This window comes from Hibiscus syriacus, unplaced genomic scaffold (genome assembly GCF_006381635.1).
Source record: "Hibiscus syriacus cultivar Baekdansim isolate YM2019G1 unplaced genomic scaffold, ASM638163v2 tig00116962_pilon, whole genome shotgun sequence".
In the NCBI taxonomy this organism is placed as follows: domain Eukaryota; kingdom Viridiplantae; phylum Streptophyta; class Magnoliopsida; order Malvales; family Malvaceae; genus Hibiscus; species Hibiscus syriacus.
In genome coordinates this window covers 6,250,392-6,277,825 of record NW_024063488.1, presented here as the reverse complement: position 1 = coordinate 6,277,825, position 27,434 = coordinate 6,250,392, and the positions used below count along the sequence as shown (strand labels likewise).

Below are 27,434 nucleotides of genomic sequence, written 5' to 3'. Positions count from 1 at the left end.
CTACTATTACAGCACAAATGTACAACTTGTAACTTTTTTGTTATTATTTATTTGTTGGTGGAAGAACAAACAAAATTTTGCGTATTTGCAAATTGATTATTTTTTTCTTTGGAAGGATAAAGCAAAATTAAGAATTGAAATTTACTTGTTAAGTTTCTTATTTCGGTCCTTACGGAATCCTCGTCTAAAACTAGAGTTTTGGCCTTCTGTTCGAGTTGGACATGATTAAGAAATTATAATATTTATTTTTAAGATATTATCTATTTAATTTTTTTTAAACATATACTGTGAACGCAATTGTTAGAATACTTTATGAAGTTAGAATCACAATCATGTCTAACATGTTTTATCAAACTTTCGTGTTTTATGCTTAAAAGGGAAGCTCTTTGTTTTGATTTTATCTCCATGGGCCAAATCATGTTGTTATTATTTTGATGATAATACTTAAAAGACTTGCACATAAAGAGAGATGGAGATAAAATCCGACATATCACCGGGCTTCTTCTGTCGGCCTTTTCGGGCTCTATTGTAAGCAGCATGTGGACATTAAAACTCTATGATTGTCCTTTGTCTCAACGGTCTCGATCACTTGTTTCAGTCTAGCGGATCATAGCCGTCGACTTTGGTTCAGTCAAATGGGTAAAACTTCGTTAACAGAATCTCACGCGTGTACTGTTGCATTACACGTATGATAGCGTGTCCTGGTGTAGAAATTGACCAAGTAATCAATCATCCAGGGCGGGATCTGTTGGTCAAGGGATCAGGTGGTTCTTGCTAACATCTTTTACTTGCTTTTTGTTGGCCTGAGTTTTTGGTGCACTTTCTCTTCTTTTAAGGATAGTAAAAGCCTCTTCCGTCTTTGACCCCAAATTTTTCATTATTTAATGGTTGTTCCTTGTTCGTATATGTAATGGGGTAAGGGAGAGGTAAGATAGTAGGCTGCCTCCAACACCAGGTTGAGAGCAGCTTTCTTAGAAGACCTCCGAATTATGAAATGCACTCCGTGGGACTCGATCCTACGACCTCAAGATTAAGAACCTTGTGCTCTACCAACTGAGCTGGATATTCATCTCATTTTTTATTATTGATTATCATAAATAAATAAAATAATGTATATAATTATTGTATCATATGAGTTATTGTACTATAATTATTTTTAATTCTTGACTGACTATTTGCTTGATGAAAACTATTTTTTTTCTTTACTTGAATCCACATATAAAACATGTGGAGGGGACTAAAATATACGTAAATGGCCAGGTCGAAAAAAATGTGTGAACACAAATGTGTAAACCAAAAATGTGTGCACACACACAAATCTTATTCCTTATTTAATAAATATAAATAAAGCAAAAATCTAAATATAAACTTTTTATCAAATCATTATTTGACAGGATAAAAACTGCTAATTTTGTTAAAAATAAAAAATATCTAAATTACAATAAATGTTTACAAATATAATCATAAATTAAACATATAATAATAATATTTTTCTATAATCATTAACATAAAAAAATTAACTATTTAAGATCACATAAAGACCATATACAAGGAAAAGGTTAAATAATATAATCAAATAAACTTGAACAAAAGATAAATATGAACATATGTAGTCGTATCAATAAACGAACCACAAAAGATATCAAACTATTTAAAGATTACCGATAAATCGCAAATAAAAAGGAGTGACATGAGAAAATATCCACGAACGTAAATCACATATCTAAATCCAATTTGAGGGTCTAAATCAGGGAAGACCAACATGATAACAAAAACGCCATCTTGATTAGTCCTAACGGTATCAAATCTAACATTGAGGAAAAAGATAAAGGAAAACAACATCCAAATGATCGAAAACGTGCCAAAAGACAGAGAAAAACGTGTCATAAAAACAGAAGAAATCGTATCATAAAGGAATAATTATTAAAATTTAAAAAAATAAGAAAAATAAATATATTATAAAATAAAAAAAATGAATACCGATGATTAACGATTAACACTAAAATCGATACTACCGTCAGTCATAAAGATGAAAAATAAAAATTACGGCATAAAAAGAAAAAAAAAAGAGAAAAGATTAACTCTTTACCAAATTATTATCCCTTATTACAAGCCTTTTTTGTGCATTACTATATATTGAAGATCTTAGACTTATTTCGGTTATTATTAAGCGAAGTGATTTGCAAGGAAAAGAAGGATGTCACACTGGAAATTATTGTCCATTCGATGATATGGACCCAATTAGAAAGCAGCATTGTTTCTTGTTTCAAAACGTGCTCGTAAATATGCTCTTTTATGAGAAGTAAATATGTTATTTTTACACGATACTAATTCACCATGCCTTTGCAAACCTTAGACAACATGGTAAACCTTAGTAATCTAAAGGTGGATGGCCCAGTAAGATGGTTTTGATGGCTAAGGCAAAGACTGCTTACGAGAGCTGAACGACACAACAACGACTGCATAGCTCTTTCTGCCGTCTTCCGCTGTTGGCTCTAAGCTCTTCCATGCATCAGTAGTTACCGATGTATCAAATGTGTAGACCATCGAAACTGTTCGTGGCGATTCACCAGCCATCCGATACCCTGTCAGGAAGTATAAATGGTTTCCTATTGGTGCCATTGTTAAGTAAAGCCGTTTCATTAGCGGCCAATTTTCATTGTTATTGTCACCTAATGTGGAGACCGGTGAATTAAGAGTTTGGAAACGAGATCCATCCACTTCGTCCCACATATTCTGCATCCCATCATACACATCAATGTGACCTTTCCATGGCTTGAAACAATGCCCGGAGCTAAACAACTTGCCATCCACTTCAACGATTTGATTAGGTGGAACATTCAGTTTCCAAATTCGCTCTGAGAGGTCCCATGTCCCTGCACGCGTGTCGAACACCTTGACGGAGCTATGCTGTGGAGCAAATGTCAGCTGGTTTATATCAGAATCACCTATTTGGGCGAAACCGCCCATCACATAGATTTTACCTTGCCATGTCAGCCCAACACATTTGTTTCTTAAGCTGTTCATGCTAGGCAATGGATTCCATTTGTCAAGGGAAGGATCGTACACCTCAGCCAATGAAATCCCTCAAACATTGTCCAAATTGGACTTCCCTCCTGCCACATAAATTTTATTGTCAGACACAACAAGCAAAATCGTACCGCGGTACGCCTATTGTTACACATTTAGACCATAGGTCACCCCGAACATTGTAACGAAGTACTAAAGGTGACACTTGGCCACTAGCATCAATAAACTCATCAAATCCACTTGAATTTTGAGATAACCTCCCACCGATAATGTAAATAGACTCTCCAAGAGATATCATAGCGGAACCCTTCAAGACATGATTTTCAAGTAGGCTTGGAATTAAGATCATATGACTCCATGTGTGATTAGACGGATTGTAACTTTGTATACAATTAGAAAAGTTAATACGCCCTCTTTTAGAACAAAAAGGCATGATAACTCGATAACAAGAATGGTCGAATTTAGGTGATGGTGGTGGTGGTGTTGGCCATGGAGAGGAAGGGAACGAACCCATCTGATTAGTAGGGAAAGGTGATAAAGCCTAACCGGGGTTCCTATGGTTTGTTACAATGTCAACCGGTAAGGTTTAATGTAGAGATTAGTGCAAGATTTAAGGAAAACACTATGGCGGGTAACACAAGAAAAATGGTAAGTATGCAGCCATCGACTAAGAATAGAGAGTGGAGGATGCGTAGGATCCAAGCACGGGGAAATGAAATCTAGTATTTTTATTGTTGGTGTTTTTCCTTTCATCAACCATTAGAATGATTTTAATGCTTTTGGCTTAGGTTGTCTGTTGCATAGTTTTCTTGTTTGCTGAAAGATTTTCATAGTTTTCTTTGACTTTGTATAGACATGAATACAAGTTATTAGTGTAATAGCTTTGTTTCCGGTGATCATAAATCACGTGTTGGGACCATTGTACGACAAAGCTTTTCTAGGCGGCCAAGTCTTAGAAGAAGTGGTTAGGTGATTGGCCCCTTACACTGATTTTATTCGACCAATAATAATACATTGTTGTTAAAAAAATCCGAGCGACTACTCACTCTTACAAGCATATGCTTTGGTATCCGTACTTACTGGTGAGACAAAAAGTGCGAGGAGCAAATCTATATAAGATACCGCTGCTATGATACAACGTCTGGAATGCCACACTTTTGCTCCTCATTAAGGCAGCATAAACTCTGTTCTAGGAAGTAGGTTAGCTTATCAAGGAATGTCCTTTACTTCATGCCAATAAAGTGATTAAAGTAGTTTCTTTTTATATCCCTTATCACACAACCAGGATAATCTTTTTCTGCTTTTTATTCCCATGTGGATTTCAGAAATGGCAACATTTGCCTTTGTTTTTATCTTCTTCTTGTTCAAGATAACAGACAAAAAACATGGCATGCGACTCTTGACAAATCAAGCTGCCATTTCCAGTTTTGTCAATGTCGTTCCATCGAACTTGATTATTTTTATGTGTATGCAATATAATGATATATAAGATGTAGCATAGCAGCAGACCTAAATTGCTAAGACAAGATTGTTGCAGAGATAGCCTGCAGCTGCACATGAATAGATCATCAAGAAAGGAAATGAGGCACAAATTACAAGGAAATCCAGCTACACTTGAGAGAGATTGCCGATGGGAATGATGGGAATGAATATGGTTTGGGTTTGCACCTTCTTAAATCCAGCTAGTTGCTAGTGTTGGATGCTATCTTGGGGCAAGCCTAAAGCCATCCATTGATCCAAAAAGAAAAGGGTTTAACGAAGCACAAATTCCCAGTTGACAACCAACATGGACCGAACTTGAAGATCAATCCATGTGAACGAGACCTGACACTTGAAAACCGAACCAGAAATGGAATGGCTTGTTTGTAGAGGGGATTGGTGCCAAAACTTGGGTAAAGATTTCCTTGTTGGATTAAAATGACTTATCATCTCTGACACGGGACCAGCAATTTCCGCAACATGTATACAGTGGAATCAAACAGGATAAAGCATTGAATTGAGGAGTGGAGTTGTTAAATGAGACAAAAGGGAATTTTTCTTAGAATAAATAAAAGCAAAACGGCTTTCAAGATGAAGACAACAAGCGAGGTGCTTGTGGGGAAAGATCATGCAAAACAGCCACCTAGTCCCAGGCCAAGATTCTAAATTTTGACTGATCAATGTTTTGAATTTTAAATTTCAACATAAAATGATACAAGTTCCCGTTTTTGAAAAAACAAACACATAAAACTCAACCACTCATAAATCGGGTTTGAAGAGATCACAAATATGGTAATACAAAATTCTGTAAACAGAAAAATCTACTGTTAGTTTTGACCTCAATAAAACTTGACAGATATTTTATAAAAAAATGATTTTTACAATAGGGACTGATAACTAAGGAAGTAGCTGAATAAAAAAAGACGAGTCTCTCATATCTGATAGTGATACTACAACCATAGGGAAGGCTGAAAGTGTAGCTGCGCAGCTTCTTTGAAAAACGAAAAAAAGATTACACTCTATTGTGTAATCTGTATTTATTTCCATCCCTGTATATAAACCCTCCTTCCTTGATCTTTCTCTGCATTTGTATGAAGGGTCATTGAGTTTTGCTTCTAATAAGAGACACAAAAAAAAGGGGGGAGGTTATATGGATTTCATGGGGAGGTTGGAATGGGTGAATAGTTTTGGTAAGAAGCAATGCAAAAGTCTGCTTTGGAGAGCGAAAGCTGCAATGAGGAAAGCTGTGAAGAGTAGAAGCAAAAGGCAGTTCAAGTTCCAGTATGATCCTTCAAGCTATGCTCTCAATTTCGACGATGGTTTGCCACTCGGGTGTCGGAGAAAATGCAATTAATTTGCTCCATTTCAGGATTGTTCCGAGTACGAGAATGATATTATATGGGTTTATGTTCTTCGGGTCAAATCGTAGACAAATCCAGGAGTTCTAAGGTGGTCTAGCTATGATTTTTGGTGGACAGACATTATTAGATAAGTAGTTTGGAAACGCTTTTCATTTTCAATAATTTGTATTTTGGTTCATTTTCGTTTTCTTGTAATTTTGCGCTTCCTATGGCAGATTTCCGTGGTACATGATGGTTCATATTTACTAGAATGGAGAGAAATTGCAGTGAACATAACAATAACATTAGAGATTTTAGCCCCAATTCTTGCTTTAAACTGTTGATTCTGCGCCCATATCAGCATCTTTAGCAAGCTTGGAAGCTTTGGGTCTGTAATCAAGCCAATTACAGTTGAAAGGAAAACAAAATTTGATTGGAGAATTTGAGGATGGCTAATAGCAAGCCAATAGATTGGTAAACTATATCTGGACGATGCTACAGAAAGTATCTTTTTATATCTTCTTTTGTTTTTGATTAACTATGAATTATATTCCATGAAATTTATGTTGACACCACACAATTAACGAATAGACTCTCAAATTGAGTTGGAGAATTGACATGCAAAGGACAAATGGTTTCTAGTTTCCAGTTCAGTGCCACACAATTTGCAGCAACCATCAACAGAAACCCGGATTTGTATCAGCTTATCTCTGGTTGCAAATCTTACTAGAATAACCAGCAGCCATGAATCGATTGTATGCTTGGGAGTATGGAGAGAGTAGCGGATCAGTTATGCTAGGGACGCCTTACTTCTCTTGATCCTCAGCTCATCCCAAATCGGATTTGTGGATACATTACTAAAATCAAGTAGTGTGCCAAAGACTTGATTAGCCTCGGGTCCAAGTGTAAACAATTTTCTCAAACTCCATCTCATATTAGTCTTGCAATTCACCTGCTAAAACACAACACCATTTAACCTATGAACAGCTGTCTCATAAGCAGAAACAAACGTGCCAACAGTGGATATCTTTAAGCCCAGGGCTTACAAATTTCGTATCAGTTCACTTTAGTTCAGTTGGCTCACAAATTTACTTACTAGTTACTAGTTTAGTATTGCTTTTGAAAAATAATTTTAAAAATATTGTAGAAAATATTTTTGAAAAGTGTAATTTAAAATTTAATTATTTGAGATTATTATTAAAAAGTAGTTTTAAAAAAGATAAAATGTTATTTTACATATTATGTTGTAAATTGAAAAGTTTAGCATAAAAATAAGTGTCTAAATTATACTTAAAATTAACTTTAGGTCTTTTCGTTAAAAATATTTGTCTAACATTTTAAAGTTACACTTTTAGGCGTCTACACCGTAATAGCCGTTAAAAAAACTTTAAGTGACGTGTAACATTTATATATATTTAAAATTTTATTTAAAAAACTTTAAAATATTATTATTTAAAAAATTACCCAAATTTATTAAAACCCTTAATTTTAAACCCCATTTCTAGCGGCCGTCCATCTTCAACCATAGTCTCCGTCACCGAATGACCATCCACTTATCGTCGATCTCACATTGACTGCCCATCACTCTTGTCGTCACTCCAAATAATTAAATCCCACAACTCTAAAACACTAAAAATTTCTTGCATTGAAGATGAAAAACAAGGGGGTGTGATTTTCTCCAATTTTGAAGAAAAATGAACGATGAAGGCAAAGCTGGCAAGGCTTGTATCCATGGTGAAGAAGTTGAACTTTGAGGAGTTAGCTACGAAAGAATACAACGTCAAATTGCAAGGGAAAGTGAAAGGACGGAAAGGGAAATTAGCAGTGACCGGTAATGGGTTCCACCGGCGGACGGTGACGGTGATAATCGATGAGAGCATGTAGTGAGAGTTTGAAATTAAGGTGGGTTTTGGTTCGTTTGAATGTTTACGAGAGAATTGAAATCTGTGAAGGAATTAGAATCTGTACGAATTGAAATTCAATTTCATATTTTGTTTGGTTCGCAGACATGTCAGATGAATTTGATTTCAGTAATATAAAATGACAGAATTGTCCTTATTTTTTTTGCTTTATTTTACAACTTACATGTAGTAATATATTAAAAAAATTAAAAAATATTAAAATTTCATTTTATTGATTGATTATTCATTTTAATAAATTATAAAAATCATGCTAATAAACATTATAAGTTAAAATCATCGCAATCAAAATATGTTAATAAGTTATCAAAAGATAGAGCAATATTTCGATACATTCCAATCGGAGTATGTTAATTAGTTACCAAAAAATATACCAAAAACTATTTTTATTCACTATATGAATTAGAAACTCGACCCGACAAGACTCAAAATAATAATAAAAAAATTTATTCAATAAAAACATTGAATTAATTGAAAAAATTATATATAGAGGGGTATTATTGTAATTATTCCTAAATATATAAGGTAAAATTATATATTTTTTTCGGGTCGGTCCGGTTTTTTTCACCCTAAACCCGAACCCGACCCGACCTGACCAGAATATCACACTTAAAAAAACCAAACCCGAATATCACACTTAAAAACCGACCCGACCCGAACAAAATAAAGTTTCATCAGACCGACCCGAATATATGAATTAGAAATCCGACCAGACCCGACCCGAAATAATAAAAAATTATTTTTATTTAATAAAAACAATAACTTAATCCGACCCGACCCGAATTATATATATTTTCGGGTCGGTTCGGTTTTTTCACCATAAACCCGAACCCGACCCGAATATCATACTTAAAAAAACCCGACCCGAATATCACACTTAAAAAACCCGACCCGACTCGAACAAAATAAAGTTTCATCCGACCCGACCCGAATATATGAATTAGAAATTCAATCCGACCCGACCCGAAATAATAAAAAATTATTTTTATTTAATAAAAACAGTGACTTAATCCGACCCGACCTGAATTATATATATTTTCGGGTCGGTCCGGTTTTTTTCACCCTAAACCCGAACCCGACCCGACCCGAATATAACACTTAAAAACCCGATCCAACCCGACCAAAATAAAGTTTCACCCAATCCGAATATATGAATTAGAAATCCGACCCAACCCGAAATAATAAAAAAATATTTTTATTCAATATATTAATAAGTTACCAAAGGATTGATGAGGGTAGTATGGTCAAATTTCAATTCCCTCCAACAAGGGAATTGAATTCTATCAATTTTTGGATGAAATTCACTTTCCCTCATTTGATGGAATTGAATTCCATTAGGGATTCCAATTCCCTTGAAAAACTTGAACCAAACATGAAAAAGTGGTAGAATTGGATTCTAATTCCCACCAATTCCAAGGGATTCCATCGAACCAAACGTCACCTAAGGGTATTGAGGTTTGTTTTATGATTTTAGATAAATTTATGGTTTATTTTAAATATATAAATATTATTTTATTTTATTTTATAAAAATAATTTTTTTTAAAATTGTAAAAATGACATGTGTTGTTAACATCTATTTTAACGATAGACACCTAAAAATGTAAGGTTAAAAATATTAGACATCTATTTTTAACAAAAAAAAAATTTAGACACCTAAAATTAACTTTGAGTGTAGTTTAGACACTTAATTTTATATTAAGTTAAATTGAAAATATGATATTTGAGGATAAAAATATATGATTTCATACAAAAGTGACTTTCCACAACAAAAACTATAAATTTGAGCTTATGAGGTTAAATTAAAAATCACTTTTTCAACCATAATTTTAAATTAAATATTGAGTGTTTAACATTTTTATGGGGGAGAAAAATCACTTTTCCATTGTTAGAATGGTTTCTAAACTGACATTTAATTTTTAATTGATAATCAATTAAGATTTATTATAATTTTGACAATTGAAGATTACACTATAATTAAATTTATGAATTAAATATATTTAAAAACTATTTTTATTTTCTCTCTCAATATAGGATATGTAATAACTTATAAAATGATTATTTTAGAAATATACAAATCTTTTTATATTTATCCTATGTTATTTTTAAAAAATATTTTTTAAATTAATCACCGAAAATGAACTAGAATTTCTTCTATATACAATTTCTTTTATATTTATCCTATATTATTTCTTTTAATATTTTTTTTGAATTAATCACTGATATCCGATATATTGACCGACTAATCCAGATCGGGTACTGCAGAGGCAAGGGTGACACTCCCAACCCAGTTTGTTCCATTCGCAAACACCAGAATTCAAACCCCTGACCTTGCTTAAGGGACCTAGTGTCTCATCTCACTAAACCAACTGGTTGTTAGTATTTTTTTTAAAATATTCCTAACATATATATTACGGGTTAAAAAAACGAATACAAATTTGTTTTGTTTTGTCACCACAACTCTAGGAAGCACGAGCTGACTACACGAGTAATTGCTAACACTATAAGGGTGTATTTGGTTGGGGGAATGTGAGATTTCCATGGGAATGGAATTCACATTCCCCAGTTAGGTTTGGCAGGGAATGTTATTTCTGGTAATATTATATTACCAATAGTAGATTTTTTGGGGTATATTACCGGGAATGTCATTACCTCTATTTCCTTAGGTATTGTTGGATTATCGACGTTTTGGACTAAAATGCCCTTAAAATTTTCTTTAAAAAATATCTTTATTCTGTCATTGAATAATAAAAATTCTACGAAGGTTAAATTACAAATTTATCCTTAAACTATTTTAGATTTACAAAAAAAAATCTATAATTAAAATTTTATATGAAGTTTAGGTTTTAAAATAAAATTTTACCCTTTCATTAAACCTTTTTATATTTTCAAATTTGTAAAAATATTTATATAAATTTTATGAATTTAAATTTTTTAAATAAAATATATAAATATTTTCCAACTTGTTAAAAAACAAATATATAATAAGGACAATTTGGTCAAATATATATTCTAATAATCTTTTATTCCTTTAACCAAACACGGTAATCTTACATTCATGCTAAACCAACCAAACACAAAATACAACATTCTCAGTAATCTTATTCCCCGGTAATCTTTTATTCTCACTGGTAATCTTACATTCCGTGAACCAAACACACTCTAAATAACAGATTTGATTAATAGTAATCTACCAGCGTAGTCTGTTCAACCAGTGCTCAATCCTTCAATTTAGTTTCTTCCTAAAAGAGGTTGGCAATCTTTTTGAGACAGCTAAAGAATTTTGAAGCTTATTAAACCAGCTAATGTGTGCGAAAAAATAACTGAGTTGAAGAAAATAATCCCCAACTTCCTTTTGCAATATAGTTATCGTAATAATTTTTGTTATTTTTCATATTCGATATATATTTAAATTCATAATTATTTCATTTAATAATATTTTTGTTTAAAAATTAAATTTTATAGTTCATTCATAAAATTAAAACATTTCATCATTATACTCAAGGCATTTTAGTAATTTTTTAAAAAAATATTTTTTTAAAGGGTATTTTCAGTTTTTTTATTCATAGTGTAATAACTATAAAAATGTATTTTTTCTAACAATTTAAAAATATAGTTAGTATTCCTTTTAAACAAACAAACAAGGGAAGTGCGTTGCGACAACTGTATTGGGCCCAAAAGTCAGAAGGGTAATTAGTTATAAGCAATTTGGGTTGGCATTAAGAATAGATGCACTTGCTCATTCTTTATTTTATTTTTTAAAATAATTTAAAATAATTATAAAGTAATATATATTTATATTCATTTTTAATTATTTGTCATAAATATATCATATAAGTACAATTATTTAAATTCATAATTTTTAGAAAGAACACTATTTTTAATCATTAAAATCGTTAGATAAATTCCTTTATTTTGTAATCTTTTATTAAAAATAAAGCAAGTAAATTGGTCGGGTCAATAAAAGCTACTGATCTGTTCCCAAATCAAAATCTAAACCAATATAAAACAAAAGTAGATTGTTTAGATTACCATGAGAAAAGAACGCAACGTTTTCAACATGCCTTCTCAAGATGACAAATGTTCCTCGGAGGATGACGTGGCTCCCATGCGTGGTTGCTTTTAAACTGTTAGGAAATGGAAGGCAAAGGTACAGTGAGCACTGAGCAGAGAGTTTGTTATGATATTTTTCTCCATTCTGACGATTTAGTTTGGCTGCTTCCTTGCTTATTCCTTTTAATATTTTAATACATTTAATCGTAGGAAATGATGGTCGGATCAGAACACGCAAAGATTCATGCAGCTCGTTTGCCTGTTTTTGTGTTTTTTGGTCGTCGGAATCAGAATCTTAACTTTTTTTTATTATTAATATAAGGTATGTATCATATAATATATTATTAGGTATGACTCATAAATATACCGGTAGAGAGGACAGGAGATGGAGCGGAGTGAACGAAGTGAAACAGAAGTCTGATATTTTTGAGAAGTTCAAGCTGTGGAAAGCTGAGGTAGAAAACCAAACAGGACGAAAAATCAAGTGTTTGCAGTCTGACAATGGTACATAGTACACAGATTCACAGTTTCTACACTTCTGTAAGGAGCATGGGATTAAGAGACATATTACAGTGCGCAAGACACCACAACAAAATGGTGTTGTGGAACGGATGAACATGTCGTTGAATGAAAGAGTCAGATGTTTGCGGTTGAATGCGGGACTTCCCAAACACTTCTGGGCTGAGGTTGTTAATATGACGTGTTATCTTATCAACAGATCACCAAGGGCATCATTGACTGCGAAAGTTGCATAAGAGGTATGAACTAGTCATGATGTTAGTTTTGATCAATTACGAATTTTTGGTTGTCCTGCTTATGTGCATGTACTTGCTGATGAGAGATCAAAACTTGATGCAAAATCAAAGGAGTGCATTTTTCTGGGTTACAAGAAAGGTGTCAAAGGATTCAAGTTCTGGGATCCAGTTGTGAAGAAAATTGTGATCAATAAAGATGTTGTTTTTGATGAACAGTCCATGTTGCAGTAGAATAAAGACACGACAGTGGTGGATTTCAAGCAGTTTCTAGTTGAGAAACCATAAACTTCTCAACCGACTTCTGGTGGTTCCGTTACGGATGATTTGCATGATTATAGTTTCGCCAGAGACAGGGTGAGACGGACGAATATAAAGCCCCCGAACATATTGGGTTTTGAAGACTTGGTCTCTTTTGCACTTATTGTTAGCAGTGATGATCCGATTACTTTTCATGATGTCGTTACTAGTCAGGAAAACGACAAGTGGATGGCTGCCATGGTTGAGGAGATGGAGTATTTGAATCACAATCGTACATGGGAGTTGGTTCGCCTTCCTGAAGGTAAGAATCCGATTGGTTGCAAATGGGTGTATAAGAAGAAACAACAGTAACAGAAAAAGAGGGGGAGAAGTTCAAGGCTCGTTTGGTAGCAAAGGGTTTTTCACAGCAGAAAGGAGTTGATTATGATGAATTTTTTTATCATGTGGTCAGACACACTTCAATTTGAGCAATACTTGTATTGGTGGCTAGTTGGGATTTGCATTTAGAGCAGATGGATATTAAAACTATTTTTTTCATAGTGATTTAGAGGAGCAGATATACATGTGGCAGCCTGAAGGTTTCACTCAACTTGGAAACGAGCATTTAGTTTGCAGATTGAAGAAATCTTTATACGGGTTGAAACAGTCTCCGAGATAGTGGTATAAACGGTTTGACTCCTATTTGAACAAGATTGGTTACAACCGATGTGTGTATGATTGTTGTGTCTATGTTAAGAGCCTTGATGATGGTTCTTTTATTTTTCTGTTATTGTATGTTGATGATATGTTAATTGTTGCAAAGAACATGGATGATGTTATCGGTTTGAAAACTTTATTGAGTCAGATATTTGATATGAAAGATTTAGGTGCTGTAAAGAAAATTCTTGGAATGAAAATTTGCAGGGACAGAGACTCAAGGAAACTGTGGTTATCTCAATAGGGTTATGTTGAGAAAATGCTAGAAAGGTTTGCGATGATCAGCGCAAAACCAGTAAGCACTCCATTGGAGAATCACTTTAAACTCTCATCAGAACAGTGCCTAAGAAAAATAAGGAAACTGAAGATATGGCAAAGGTTCTGTATTCTAATGCTATTGGCTACTTGATGTATGCAATGGTATGTACTCGTCCTGATTTAGCTCATGATGTTAGTCAAGTTTGTAAGTACATGTCTAAACCTGGTAAGCAACATTGGAAAACAATCAAGTGGATCTTTCGGTACTTAAAGGGTACTGTAGGACATGAAATTGTTTTTGGTAGTCAGCGTGATAATCCTTTGGTTGTAGGATATGTGGATTCAGACTATGCATGCGACTTGGATAATAGAAGATCTACGACAAGGTATGTGTTTACTCTAGGTGGAGGGCCTATTTGTTGGAAGTCTACTATTCAATCTGTTGTGGCACTATCTACAACTGAAGCTAAATACATAGCAACAGCTGAATCTGCAAAAGAAGCTTTATGGCTTACTGGTTTAGATAAAAAGTTGGGTGTTCAGCAAGGTGGAGTTCAGTTGCTTTGTGACAATCAAAGTGATATTCACTTGGCTAAGAATCAGGTGTATCGTGCTAGAACTAAACATATTGATGTAAGGTTCCACAAGATCATAGAGTTGGTTGCATCTGGAGATAGGCTTGTAAATGAACTGAACGTTCAGCGAACCGTTCATGAACCGTGCGGCGGGAAGTTCGTTTATTTATTAAATGAACGAACATGAACAAGATGTTTTGTTCGTTTACTTAAATGAACGAACATGAACATAGGTCTCGTTCGTTCATTACGTTCGTGAACGTTCGGTTATGTTCGTTTATGTTCATTCATTTATGTTTAACCCAATCTTCTTAAATCAATTTTGGTGACCAATTTGTAAGTATCTTAAAAATATTAATTAATATGATATTCTGATGACCAACTCCATAATTAACCCAATTTTATTTGGAGATTAATCCAATATGTTAACCCGTGAGACACCTCTCACCTATATTCATTTTCCCTTTTTTTCCCCAAACCCTAGTGTTCACTGGAGAGTGGAGACGATCGCTGAAAGCTTCAAAACAAGTTATATTATAGTGCAATATGAAGTTTTACATGTTTGTTTTCATCTCTTTCTTTGTTTTATTTGGCGTAATAGTTAACATATAAAGTTATTGCGGGTATCTTCACATCTAAAACTCAAGAAAACGTCATACTTCTTTCTATAAATAGATGGGAAGATAAAGGTAATAATCAGAAGTATATGAGTATCAGTAAAGAGAAAAATATATAGAATTTGCCAGAAAACAAAACAAAGGTTTTCTATGCAATTTCTGAAAAAGAGTGTAATAGTGGAAGTAATGAGTTTTCCAGGAAGAACCCATTAATAAGTAGAAAATACACTTTGACAATGAACTTTTGTTTTCATAGTTCTTGTGTGACATTTAGTTGTGGAGTAGACTTTATGTACGTTAAAATTTTGAATGGTGGTTTAGCAATAATATCAGTTACGATATGTATCATCGAAGGGACTCTGGATCTATGTTATTACCTTGTAGTCCAATTTGTACCGTTCGAAATCTTCATGCTATTAAATTTTCTATTCTGCCAACGGAAAGGACCATTATTAACAAACCTCACTAAAGTCTGACATTGATGTCACAAAACTTTTAGCCAACAAATTTATTAGAATAACGTAGTGGAAAATGATTGTTCATATGTAATCATGGACCACTAAGATAAATGTTATAGCGTTAAATTAAAGTCGTGTGAATCATTTAATATCTTTAAAAGATCGATCGAAATATTTGATATCTTCAAACATTTCATCACTACTAATAAGCTCTTACGCTATTTATCACTGTAGATTTGATTGATTTGCATTGTCAACTATTTTTCATGAAAGAACAATGGAAGGTAGGGTCTCCAACGTTTATGTTCGTGTTCATTTATGTTCGTGTTCGTTTATGTTCATGTTCGTTTATGTTCGTATATTTATTAAATGAACGAACATGAACAAGTTATATTCCTTAATAAACAAACATGAACAAAAAAAATTTGTTCGTTTATGTTCGTGTTCGTTTATTTATTAAATGAACGAACATGAACATCCTCTATTCTTGTGCGTTCGGTTCGTTTACAGGCCTATCTGGAGAGGTTTTGTTTCAGAAGATACATACTGATGAGAATGCTGCTGATATGTTCACCAAGCCAGTTACGACAGACAAGTACAAGCACTGCTTGGACTTGTTGAATGTTTCGAGTTGTTAAAGAAGTAAGGTAACTCAACCCACATTGAAGTTTTCAAGAGACAAGATATTCGCCAAGGTGGAGTTTTGTTAGGTATGACTCATAAATATACCGGTAAAGAGGATAGGAGATGGAGCGGAGTGAGCAAAGCGAACATCAACTGTCCTTACAAAGAAAGTCTTGTAGAGGGGGTTACAATTATGTGGGTTGGGGGTGCAGGGGCGTAGCCCCGCGGTACGGTACATGGTTAATTATATAATTATGTATCAGTTTTTTTTATTATAAATAGAGATGTAACCTAAACATATGAGATATTGAATAAAACTTCTAGCGCCATCTAGGCACCGATGACGTAAGCACATTGCCGAATCTCGTTAAAATTATTATGTTCTTTCGTTTTCTTACCAGATTCTTCAACATATATGTTTAAAGATGATTTTCATTTACTTGAGATTGAGTGATCATATCCCTAATATTTATAGTGTTCGAATCTAAAATTTTAAGAAATAAGAACAATTATTTTACCAATAGGACTTTTTAAATGGGCGTACCATTGCATTAATTAATTTACAACTTTAAGCACGATTCTAAAAATCAAAGCTGAGAGGTTGCAAACGAGCTTAGTCGAGCTCGATTATTATTAAATTAAATTTGACTCAAAATCTCACGAGCTTAAAATTATCAAGCTTGACTTGAACTCGAAAAAAAAATTGAAGTTCGACCCGAAAATTCACGAGCTTAAACTCTTTAAGCTCGACTTGAAATAAAAAATTGAAGCTCGACTCGAACTCGAAACATTCTGAGACTTAACTTGATTGAAGCTCGAACTATCTCGAACTTGAACCTTAAGTACATAGAAATCTTAAATTGTATTTTTTAGAAAAAACAATAACATATAAACGTTAATATTATTAATAATTTATTTTAAAAATCTATAAATTAATATATTATTTTTGAGTTGCTCACTAGCTTTTCGAGTATTAAGTAACTCGTTTTGTCTCATTAACAATTTGAGTCGAGATCATTCGATTCAAATGTTGATCAAGTCGATCTTAAGTAGATTACGATATATCTCGTATCATTTATAGCCCTAACTAAGGTATTAATCGTGTGATAGACTCAATCTTCTTTTAAGTATATAACAATATCATCAGGAGTATTTTTAATTTTTATATAATAAAAATTGTGTTAAGATATATTTGCACATCTAATATTTTTAAAATTTTACATATATTTAAAATCGTTAGATGAGTTAAATTAGATAATTAAAATTAATTTAGTATTATTTTTCAATGAATATCTTCTACAATTATTAATCATAATTTTTACTCATTATTATTTTAAATTTTTATAAAATTAAAATAAATTGTACACAATATAATTATATCCATCCCATATAAATTTACCCTTATCATTTTTGGTTCTTCTCTTTTTCTTTTTCCAAAAGAGGACACGCGTTTGGTCTATCATTGGGAGCAACTCTGTCCGAACACTACACCGAGAACGTGATCCAAAGCTAGGTAAATTCCCTGACATCGACCGAAGAAATTTCACCACCAAAACCAACCATTGTCTATTTCGTTGCTTTTTGGCTAAATTTAAATTTATTCTAATAAAAAAATAAATTTATTATGACAACTTAATAGGAAACCGAGGGGATGAGCACCGGAAGTTTCCTCCTCAGTTTCCTCGAAAGTCACTCACTTTCGGTGGCGCGTGCATGGAACTCCATTTTTCTTACGGTGAAACACAATTTGCAATCGATCTGCATCAATTACTTGCATTCTTCCACATTAAGCAACAATAGAACATAACTTTCACCTTTCCATGTGTTTCTTCCGAACCCATTCATATTGCAAATTTAGTAGGTAATTATAAATTATAGGTTAATTATAGATTTAATTTATATATTTTAATTTTATTAGTTTTAATTTTTATATTTTTAAAATTTGATAATTATAATTGATCAAACTGAAGAACATAAATCAAATTTACAATTTACGTATAGTACATGGACTAATAATATTAATTTGATGGTTATAATTTGAGTCACTATTAAATTTTTAAAATAGAAAATAACCAAACTAAAATATAATAATTAAATTTATAATTTACACATAATATTAAAACAAACATAAACATTTAACCAATTTGATAAATTATCAGAAAATAAAAATGCTCTTCAGAATTCTAACCCCTTTAGAACGCAAATGATTACCTGTATTAATGGGAGGGTGAAAATATTCGTGCAAACATTTTGCCTTTAAACTCATTTTTATTCCTAAAAATGATTAATAAATAACTTTCGAATATATTAATTATTAAATATCGAAGAAAGTTCACTGAACTCGTGTGTTATTTGCACCGACTCACTGAACTCGGCCACCGTCCTATTCTATTAAAGTAGAAAAAAGCCAATCCGAAATACTCCCAAGAAAAACGAATGTGAAAACTACAAGACGGCGTAAAGTAGAATCGGCAAGTCCTTCATTTTCCCTCCCGGCTCATTCAACCGAAGGGACTGACTACATTTTTAAAAACATTAACAAATCATTATTTTTTCTTAATTAAAAATGGGAATTCATATGCCGAAAAGTCAATTTACAAAACCAATCCCCATTTAAAGTTTTTAACACCGAAAGGCCAAAGGGTTACCACATTCTTCACGACTCTCTTCTCATTTTTGTTTCTCTCTTTTTGGTTTTCCACAGCACAAAAGAAAGAAAGAAAAGAAAATTGTATTCGATTTGAAACCGCGACGCCGATTTTCTTATGAATTTCTGTCTGTTTTCTTCGTTTGAGTGATTCGATTCAGATCCATGACTTTGTTATTTCCGGTGAATTGACCGGGCTTTACGGGGGCTTTTGGGTAGGATTGCGCAGAGCAATTTGAGGTTTTTAGTTTTTTGTTCCCTTTTGTCTGATGTTGATGATGGGGGAGGGGAATAGGTATAATGATAGCCCCGATTACTTGACAAGTGGGGATCCCTCAGCCGATTTCGAGTTTGATGGTCTAAGCATAGATCTCGATGACATCAATCGCATCCTTGAAGAGAATTCTGGTTCTTTGCAGGTAGTTGTTTTGTCGTGGTTAATTTCAGTGGCATTTTTAGGGTTTCAAACGTGGAGATTCTGGTGGACTTCTACTCTCAAGTGTGCAATTGTTTTCACGGAGTTTGTTGCATAAATCGCGTAATTCTGTATCGGAACCCTAGCAAATTGACTTACCTTCATATCTTTTGTTATAAGCAACGAGTTGGTGGCAGCTTAATTTTAGCCGTCTTTATGAGGATGTTGATTTTTATAGCTAGATTGAGATCGAATGGAATTCATTTTATTTACCATGGAAGTTGTCTTGTGAATTCTTGATCCTGAAGTTTAAAACAGTGGCATTTAAGTTACTGTAATTGCAACTGGATTTGCCGTTCTTTTAGTCTTAAGCTTATGCTAGTTTGAGCTGATTTTCGTGAACGTTTTCTTATATATTTTATATGTATTGCCTTGTTAGTATTGTTTTCTTTTCCATTCCTTAGTATTTCAACTTATCTTTTCCAAATTGCAGAGCAAGCCAGAAGACCCACCATTTAGAACTCAAGGGGGCTTAGCCTTTGAATCCAACCAGTTTCAGAGTGGTAAAATTTTCATCCGCAAACATTTGTTTACATATATTTCATAATGATTTTTTTCTTAATTTTTTTTGGATGCAATCGCTTACATTGGGGTTTGCTTTTGGAGATCTTGTAGGGTATTCTTCCGAGACTTCAGGTGCTAGGTCAGGGTCTGTAGATGGTTTATTTGATTATCATGGGAAATTGGAAGCCCATGCCCATGATTGTTCTATGGTCCAGGCATCCTCCGCAAGTTTTGAAGACTGGTTTTCAATTGCTCAAGTGACACCCTATACAGAGAGGGTTGGCATGTCTCTGCCTGAGATGCCTAGCTGTAGTACAGCATCTAGTTTTGTGGAGATAGATGACAACCACGTGTTAGATTGTGGAGATAATTTAAATTTTGATCTTGTGGATAACAGAAATGGTACAGAATCCAAAGATACTGCAGCTGAGTTCGACAAAAAAAGTATGTTAGGTATTCCCTAATAAACCTCAACAATGATTCTCAGTATGTTAGGGTTTGCTTGAATGTGCTGAAAATATTTAGTGGAAATGCTGACTCAGTATTACTGAATATTGCAGATTCTTTGCTCGGCCCTGCTGTTGAGAATATAAACTTAGTATTTGATCAATGTGGTGATATTCTAACTAATACCTTGGAAACCCCAGAAGCTCCTGAAAATGAGGTAGCTATCCCTATGGAGTATTCCTCTGTTGGCGCTAATAAAACTTCACATAATATCATTTCTAATGAGTCTACCTTCTGTCACGGGTCTGATATTGTTAGTGGTGTTTGTGATATTTCTTCAGTTTTACCTAATTGCATGAATGGAGATGATGGATGTTTTACTGATTCCCCAATGCAATACTTGTATAATTCCCCAAGTTTTATGTTTAAAGAAAGGAAGGAGGGTGAAGCAATTGAATATCCAACCGAGAGTGCATGTTCTAGTAGTAGGATGATTCTTCATGATCAGGGAAGGATGGATAATAGGTCTGTGTCACAACTCTCAATGACTGATTTATCAGATGTAAAGAAACATCATTTTGAAGTAAAAGGGAATGGACATATTTTACCAGCATTTAAAAAGTTGTCATATACTACTAATGATGGACATTCTGATGACAAAGGATCAGTGCAACCATTTGATCGCTTTGCTGTTTGCATAAACAATGAACATGATAAATTGGTTACACCTGGCAACATTTTCTGCCAGTCTGCTGGATGGAGAAAGTCTATTAACAGGGTCAATTCACTTGATGAATACTCTAAGCAGTTCTTGTCTGATGTTTCACCTTCTATGTCAAACCAGCTATTTGTGGTTAATGGCAGGGATGTTCATCATTATCATCAAGATATAAATCTAACTGTTAGTAGTCAAACTTCCCTTGGAGGTGGATATTCGGAGCAATATTTTCCTAGCTCTCATCCAATTATTTCATCCATGGTGCATTTTGGTTGTTCTGAGGATGAAAAACAGAGCACATTGATGCCTTCCAGGAGTATCGATCTTTCAAAAGTTAGTCCTGAATCTATTCATAGCAATTCTTCAGACTGCAGATCTCATGTTGATGGTGACCCTGATATATGTATTCTTGAAGACATTAGTCAGCCTGCCCGCTCAAATCAGTCTATGGTGCTTGTAAAGAAGACTCCTAGTTTGCCAAATTCTGCATTTAGTAATCCGCATCATTACTCTGGAATGGGGGGTATCAGGTTCAAGGGAAATGATGAGCGGCAAATTTTTCGGGTTGCATTGCAGGTTGTGCTATTTATTTGAGTTTGCATTGTTTTTTGCTTTTAGCACTTATAGATTGTAATTATTGCTCACGTATTCATCTTAGATTTCTTTAAAATTTAGAATGATGTTTGAACTTGAGAACCTTTAAGTTATATAGATAGAGAACATATTTAAATTGAAAATTGATATCATGGAAAAATTTCAGCATCCCATGTCTGTTGGGTTAATAGAATTTGGATGAATTCCAGGGGATTTTTTGCATTAGAGTGCACCTCTGGTGTAAGTGGCTAGAAAGAAATAATCTTCCATTCCCTTTTAATCCATGTTTATTTTGTCATGAATATATATAACTTTAGGGAGTGGTTGAATGAAATTTTGTCCCTCATAGTGCACTAATCTCTTTAAAAGAACTCTATTTCTAAAAGTTGATAGTTTATTTTAATGTCTCTTACCACAAAAAAAGTCAATTATAATCCTTGTTTTGTGGATAAATAAGTGTGCCTGTAATGATTTACCCATCTTTTTGATGCAACTCTGAATGTTGGAAACATTGTAATGTTCTCTCCGATATGGTGTGCTTTGATTGAAGGCAAAATAACACTTAAGAAGAGCACAGGAAAGTTAAGGCTAGGTAAAAGAAGATTGTGATGAGGCTTTGAATGAACTGTTTTGGCACTTTCTTATGGAGGATTTTGTCTGAAAAAGGTTATTTTGAAAACTTTCCTAGGTTTGGCTTCTTTAATTAAACTCTCTCTGTTTCCCGGTCTTTCAAATAGCCCTATGGCATTGCCTTTGGCTTGAAGAGCTTTGACTTGGAAAAACTCTGCTGTATAAATTGTCATATGTTGCAACAGAAAGGTTTCAGCAAAATAATTCAGAGTTTAGATTCGTGCGAAATACTATCTAGGTTGATTTGGTTGTGTAATAATGGGTTTTAGAGTATACTATTTCCAGGTGAAAGTGTTTCGCAAGATGCATGTATACGCTCCTTTGATATTGCCCTTGTTATGAAGGAAATTGGTGCTACATTGCTGTTGGAATAAATCTTATATGTAAGATTATGATTATTTATTGACCTGGTTATTATGACCGGTGTATGCATTGCAGGGTCTTTCTCAGCCGAAGTCTGAAGCTAGTCCACCAGATGGCGTTTTGACAGTACCTCTTCTACGGCATCAGGTTTGAAAATTTTCACGTTGTACTCTTTTTGTTGTATTTCTGTTTGTGAATGTTGAGGTTCTATGAAGTTTTATTTGAGAGAGTGGGAAATGATATTTTAGTTAAGGTGGAACTGGCTATATATGGTGATTGCTTTGAATGGTGCAATGCAATTTATGAGTCTTCGGCTCTTTCTAAAGAAAAGTTGGATATTTCCTTTTAAACTGTGGATGCAGTCAAGATCAAACTTATACAAAGAGATTATGTTATTCTTTTGTAGTTCATTTAAGTTAATAAGCCATGTATTGAGATGTAACCGATGATTTTGAAGTTGAAAATTGCTTTGTCCATTTTCCTTTTTCATTTATTTATGTTTGCATATTGAGTACCAAGGTTCTCTTGCATGTTCATTTTTGAGCGGGAATGTTTCTTTCCAATTCCTTTCTAATATTATTCCATGGCCAGAGAATCGCTTTGTCATGGATGACCCAGAAGGAGAAAGCTGACTCATGTTGTATGGGAGGAATTCTTGCAGATGATCAGGTCAGTTGCCACATTCTGAGGTTGTCTTACATTAATTACACCATTAATGAATTATGTTTATGTGTCTATACTGCAGGGATTAGGAAAAACTGTATCAACAATTGCACTTATTCTTAATGAAAGGCCTCCATCTTCGAGAGCATCTTCTCAAGATATAAAAAAGGTTGAGATGGAAACGTTAAATTTGGATGATGATGATGGTGATGGTGGTGATGTTGTGGGTGATGATGAAGGGATGAAGCAAGAATCTGACAGCAGTCAAGTCATGTCAAATGGTGCTTCGAAGAAAAGATCTTTTCCATCAGCGCAAGCAAAGGGAAGGCCAGCTGCTGGAACTCTCATTGTATGTCCCACAAGTGTATTGCGACAATGGGCAGAGGAGTTGCATAATAAGGTGACGAGCAAAGCTCATCTCTCTGTTCTAGTATACCATGGAAGCAACAGAACAAAGGATCCTTTTGAGTTAGCAACGTATGATGTTGTCCTCACTACATATTCTATTGTTAGCATGGAGGTCCCAAAGCAGCCTCCTGTTCATGGAGAAGATGATGAGAAAGGGAAGTGGGAAAGTGACCATGCATCATCATCTATGGATTTTCCACCAAGCAGGAAAAGAAAATCCCCATCTAGTTCTAATAAAAAAGGAGTGAATTATAAGAAGGGAGTGGATGAATTGCTTCTTGATTCTGTTTCTAGACCTCTTGCTAAAGTTGGATGGTTTAGAATTGTCCTGGATGAGGCCCAAAGCATAAAAAACCATAGAACTCAAGTTGCTAGGGCCTGTTGGGGCCTACGTGCTAAACGTAGATGGTGCTTGTCTGGTACTCCAATTCAAAATGCCATTGATGACCTTTATAGCTACTTTAGATTTCTGAGATATGAACCTTATGCTGTTTACAAGTCATTCTGTTCTTCCATAAAGATCCCAATTTCTAAAAGTCCAGCAAAAGGGTATACAAAATTGCAAGCTATCTTGCAGACAATAATGTTACGTCGCACCAAAGGTACCAAACGTGTAATTTTTAATTGGGTTTAGTTGGCATTTCAGCGAAATTTGGTGCTTCTGTAATCTTCCCAGTCCTATTTATATATTACTGGGTGTAGAATTTCTTTCAGGATGTAATTTGCGTGCAACTAAGCGCAGTCTCTTATGATCACCTCTCTTTTCTTTGTGCAGGTACTCTTCTTGATGGGAAGCCGATTATTAACTTGCCACCTAAAGTGGTAGAATTGAAAAAGGTGGAATTCACAAAGGAGGAACGTGATTTCTACTCCAGATTGGAGAGTGATTCACGCGCTCAGTTTAAAGTATGGTTTTAACATAATTTAATAGATTCACCGCAGATCTTTTACATTTCTTGCAGCTTTACAGTATACACATAATGGTACTAAACCAGTAATAGTTTGTGTTCATGTTATTTTTTTACGGAACTTCTATTTTTCTCTGCTAATTTTGAATTATTTTTCAGGAGTATGCAGCTGCAGGAACTGTCAAACAAAATTATGTGAATATTTTGTTGATGCTTTTGCGCCTTCGCCAAGCCTGTGATCATCCTCTTCTGGTCAGGGGTTTTGACTCAAACTCTTCAAGGAAATTGTCAATCGAGACTGCGAAGAAACTTCCTCGGGAGAAGTTGACATTTCTTCTGAGTTGTTTGTCTTCTTTGTCGTTGTGTGGCATCTGCAATGTATGTGGTTGTTTCAGCTTTTTTTTTGTTGGTTTCAATACACTTCAAAAATTGAATCTCTTTATACTGCTTCTGATGATTTACACTTGCCTATGTAGGCTTCTGTCTTCATATGCTTTTTAATGGATTTGAATGATCAAATAATGGTTACTGAATGTGCTTAGATAAAACACCTGTTTGTGCATGCCTAGATGCTTTAGCTTGGGATATGCAGAAGGACCATATTGTTCTGTTAGGAAGGGAGTTTTTGCGCTGTAGGGCTCATTAATGAGGAAAATTTCTTGGATGACCCCAGAATAAATGGAAAAAAAATTTATGCTAGCCATGTGTGTCTTTATTCATCTGAAAAAGGGTTCTAATCTTGATCTTCCTTCTCAAGCCTATCTTAGTAGTTATTTTTGCTGATAGTGTAATTGGGTATATAATAGTTACGGTTAATACTGAACGACTTTGACAATTTCCCCCCATTAGATTCATTTCCCTCGATCTCTATATGGTCATGCATATTCCTGAAAATTTTGCATGCTCTTTCATAACGCGATTACAGCCTTATCTGTATATGTATGTTTGTAACAGCTATGGTCAGTTGCATCATTTGGAAAAATTATTTTTTGTGGTTATTTATTCCTTTAATTATCCTTGACATTTTTAAGTCTTAATTTTCTGTTTTAGCATTTGTGCTTTTATGTTCTCTAGGATCCATCAGAAGATGCTGTTGTTGCTGTATGTGGTCATGTTTTCTGCAACCAATGTATCTCTGAACATCTTACTGGTGATGACTACCAGTGTCCCACCAGAAATTGCAAAGCTCGACTCAGTGCATCTTCTATATTTTCAAATGCCACTCTAAACAGTTCTCTCTCTGAGCAGCCTGGTCAGGATAGTTCCCTTGATTTTTCTAGTTCTAAAGTTGAGGTATTTGGGCCTTGTTCTGAGGATAGTTTGTACGGTTCTTCCAAAATTAAGGCTGCCCTTGATGTCCTGAAGAAAGTAGCTAAGCCTCGAGATGATGGACTAAAGGCTAGTTTCTGTCCAGAAGGTCCATCCAGTCTGCCTTCTGGGGATTCACCAAGTGGTTTTCCTGATGAAACAAGTCTGGTTACAGGTGAAAGTTTAAATGATTCCTCTAAGTTATGTGGAGAGAAAGCCATAGTATTTTCCCAATGGACAAGGATGTTGGATTTATTTGAAGCCTGTCTTAAAAGTTCTTCCATCCAATATAGAAGACTTGATGGAACTATGTCAGTCGCTGCTAGAGACAAAGCAGTGAAAGATTTCAACACCCTACCAGAGGTTTTCATACCATCTATTCCTTTGACCTCTATTATTTTTTATGCTATCATGAGGTAGTTTGAGATTTAGGGTGTTTATGATTCTGCTTATTGACTTGTGAAATTAATTCCTTTGTCTGTAGGTATCTGTTATGATTATGTCCTTGAAAGCTGCTAGCCTTGGGCTGAACATGGTTGCAGCTTGCCATGTTCTTCTGCTGGATCTTTGGTGGAACCCTACAACTGAGGACCAGGCAATTGATAGAGCACATCGAATTGGACAGACTCGCCCTGTAACTGTCTTACGATTAACTGTGAAAGATACAGTTGAAGATCGTATTTTAGCTCTTCAGGTGAGCTTTCCTCCCATCTATATTGTCTTTCATGGTTAATAACTTTTATCTAGGTGAAGATCATATGTACTGATTTATATGGCTGGTAGCTGCCCTGAACAACTTGATGCATCGTGCACTGTAACTGGTCTGACTAATTGACAATCAGTGTTAAAAATTATTGTAATTGATAATTCAAAACTAAATTCATATCTGTTTTAAACTTGTCTTATAAGCTCAGGTCTATGGGCAGGTGCTTTCTCTTCAAAGCCCTAGCCGGAATATGGTCCAAGCCTGTTGAATATTAATTTGTGCTTGTTTATATTCCCCTGGAAAAAGCAAAGAAATGTTTGGTTCTCTTTATTTTTTTAATTAATGTTTTATGTTTGTAAATTAACAGCATAAGAAGAGAGAGATGGTTGCATCAGCATTTGGGGAAGATGAAACTGGTGTTCGTCAGACTGGCCTCACAGTAGAAGACTTGGAATACTTGTTCATGGCATGACATCTTATTACCTTTAAAACAGCAGTGGTAATTTGCCTTCCTAAATAGGAAGTGTTAGATTTGCTCCCAATATCATCGAATCCGTGTTTGTGGGGAATGGAAAGATTGAATGATCCCCAGCTTCTTCGTTTTGAACCATTTACTGACCCATCTTCCCAGTCTACCATACTCCATTTCGCTAACCCAATTACCATTTTATAGCTTCTTTTGGACCTGACCTGGAAGAGTTAAAACTCTTCCGACACTCTGAATAGCCCTGAAAGAATCCTCACGATATACTCGGTCAAAAAAGTAAAGTTCATTTTTTCCTTTGCGATTCATGGTTTTAATCTTTCATACCTGTAGTTAAGAATTTCTTTTTGGGTGATTCTTTTAGGTCAATCTTTTTTCTTTTTTTCTTTTTTACAAAATAGAAAGTTTGTAGCTTCATTGGATATTTTGACCGTAATACTATTTCCTTTGTAGTTTATATTCATCAACTTTTGTGGCACCTATCGGAGCGGATGAATAGAATGATATTCGTATTTCTTG

At 34.3% G+C, this 27,434-nt stretch overlaps 2 protein-coding genes across 5 annotated transcripts; one reads left to right on the top strand and one right to left on the bottom strand.

The window, feature by feature from the left end:
• Nucleotides 1-2,415: 2,415 nt before the first annotated feature.
• Nucleotides 2,416-2,970, bottom strand: LOC120190547. Its single transcript, XM_039193612.1, has one exon. It carries the CDS (start codon nucleotides 2,968-2,970, stop codon nucleotides 2,416-2,418), a length of 555 nt encoding a protein of 184 aa, XP_039049543.1.
• A 15,699-nt stretch (nucleotides 2,971-18,669) lies between these two features.
• LOC120190766 (helicase-like transcription factor CHR28) lies at nucleotides 18,670-27,209 on the top strand. 4 transcript variants are annotated; one of them, XM_039193811.1, is made up of 12 exons: nucleotides 18,677-19,126; nucleotides 19,616-19,685; nucleotides 19,798-20,130; nucleotides 20,247-21,427; nucleotides 22,514-22,585; nucleotides 23,030-23,107; nucleotides 23,184-24,111; nucleotides 24,285-24,415; nucleotides 24,577-24,795; nucleotides 25,492-26,088; nucleotides 26,210-26,419; nucleotides 26,799-27,209. In XM_039193811.1, exons 1-12 carry the CDS (start codon nucleotides 18,977-18,979, stop codon nucleotides 26,901-26,903), a joined length of 4,074 nt encoding a protein of 1,357 aa, XP_039049742.1. In that variant the 5' UTR covers nucleotides 18,677-18,976; the 3' UTR covers nucleotides 26,904-27,209. The 4 variants fall into 4 exon arrangements, with proteins under 4 accessions (XP_039049743.1, XP_039049744.1, XP_039049745.1 ...); XM_039193812.1 differs by lacking the exons at nucleotides 26,210-26,419; nucleotides 26,799-27,209 and having other exon boundaries at nucleotides 18,670-19,126; nucleotides 25,492-25,612; nucleotides 25,698-25,884; XM_039193813.1 differs by lacking the exons at nucleotides 26,210-26,419; nucleotides 26,799-27,209 and having other exon boundaries at nucleotides 18,670-19,126; nucleotides 25,492-25,612; nucleotides 25,737-25,874.
• Nucleotides 27,210-27,434: the final 225 nt, after the last annotated feature.

Bases quoted from the DNA above. Each gene is read 5' to 3' on its own strand.
- LOC120190547 (XM_039193612.1), bottom strand. From the start codon at position 2,970: ATGGGCGGTTTCGCCCAAATAGGTGATTCTGATATAAACCAGCTGACA.
- LOC120190766 (XM_039193811.1), top strand. From the start codon at position 18,977: ATGTTGATGATGGGGGAGGGGAATAGGTATAATGATAGCCCCGATTAC. The intron at 21,428-22,513 runs GTTGTGCTATTT...TATGCATTGCAG, and splicing joins TTTTTCGGGTTGCATTGCAG to GGTCTTTCTCAGCCGAAGTC. The intron at 26,420-26,798 runs GTGAGCTTTCCT...GTAAATTAACAG, and splicing joins ATCGTATTTTAGCTCTTCAG to CATAAGAAGAGAGAGATGGT.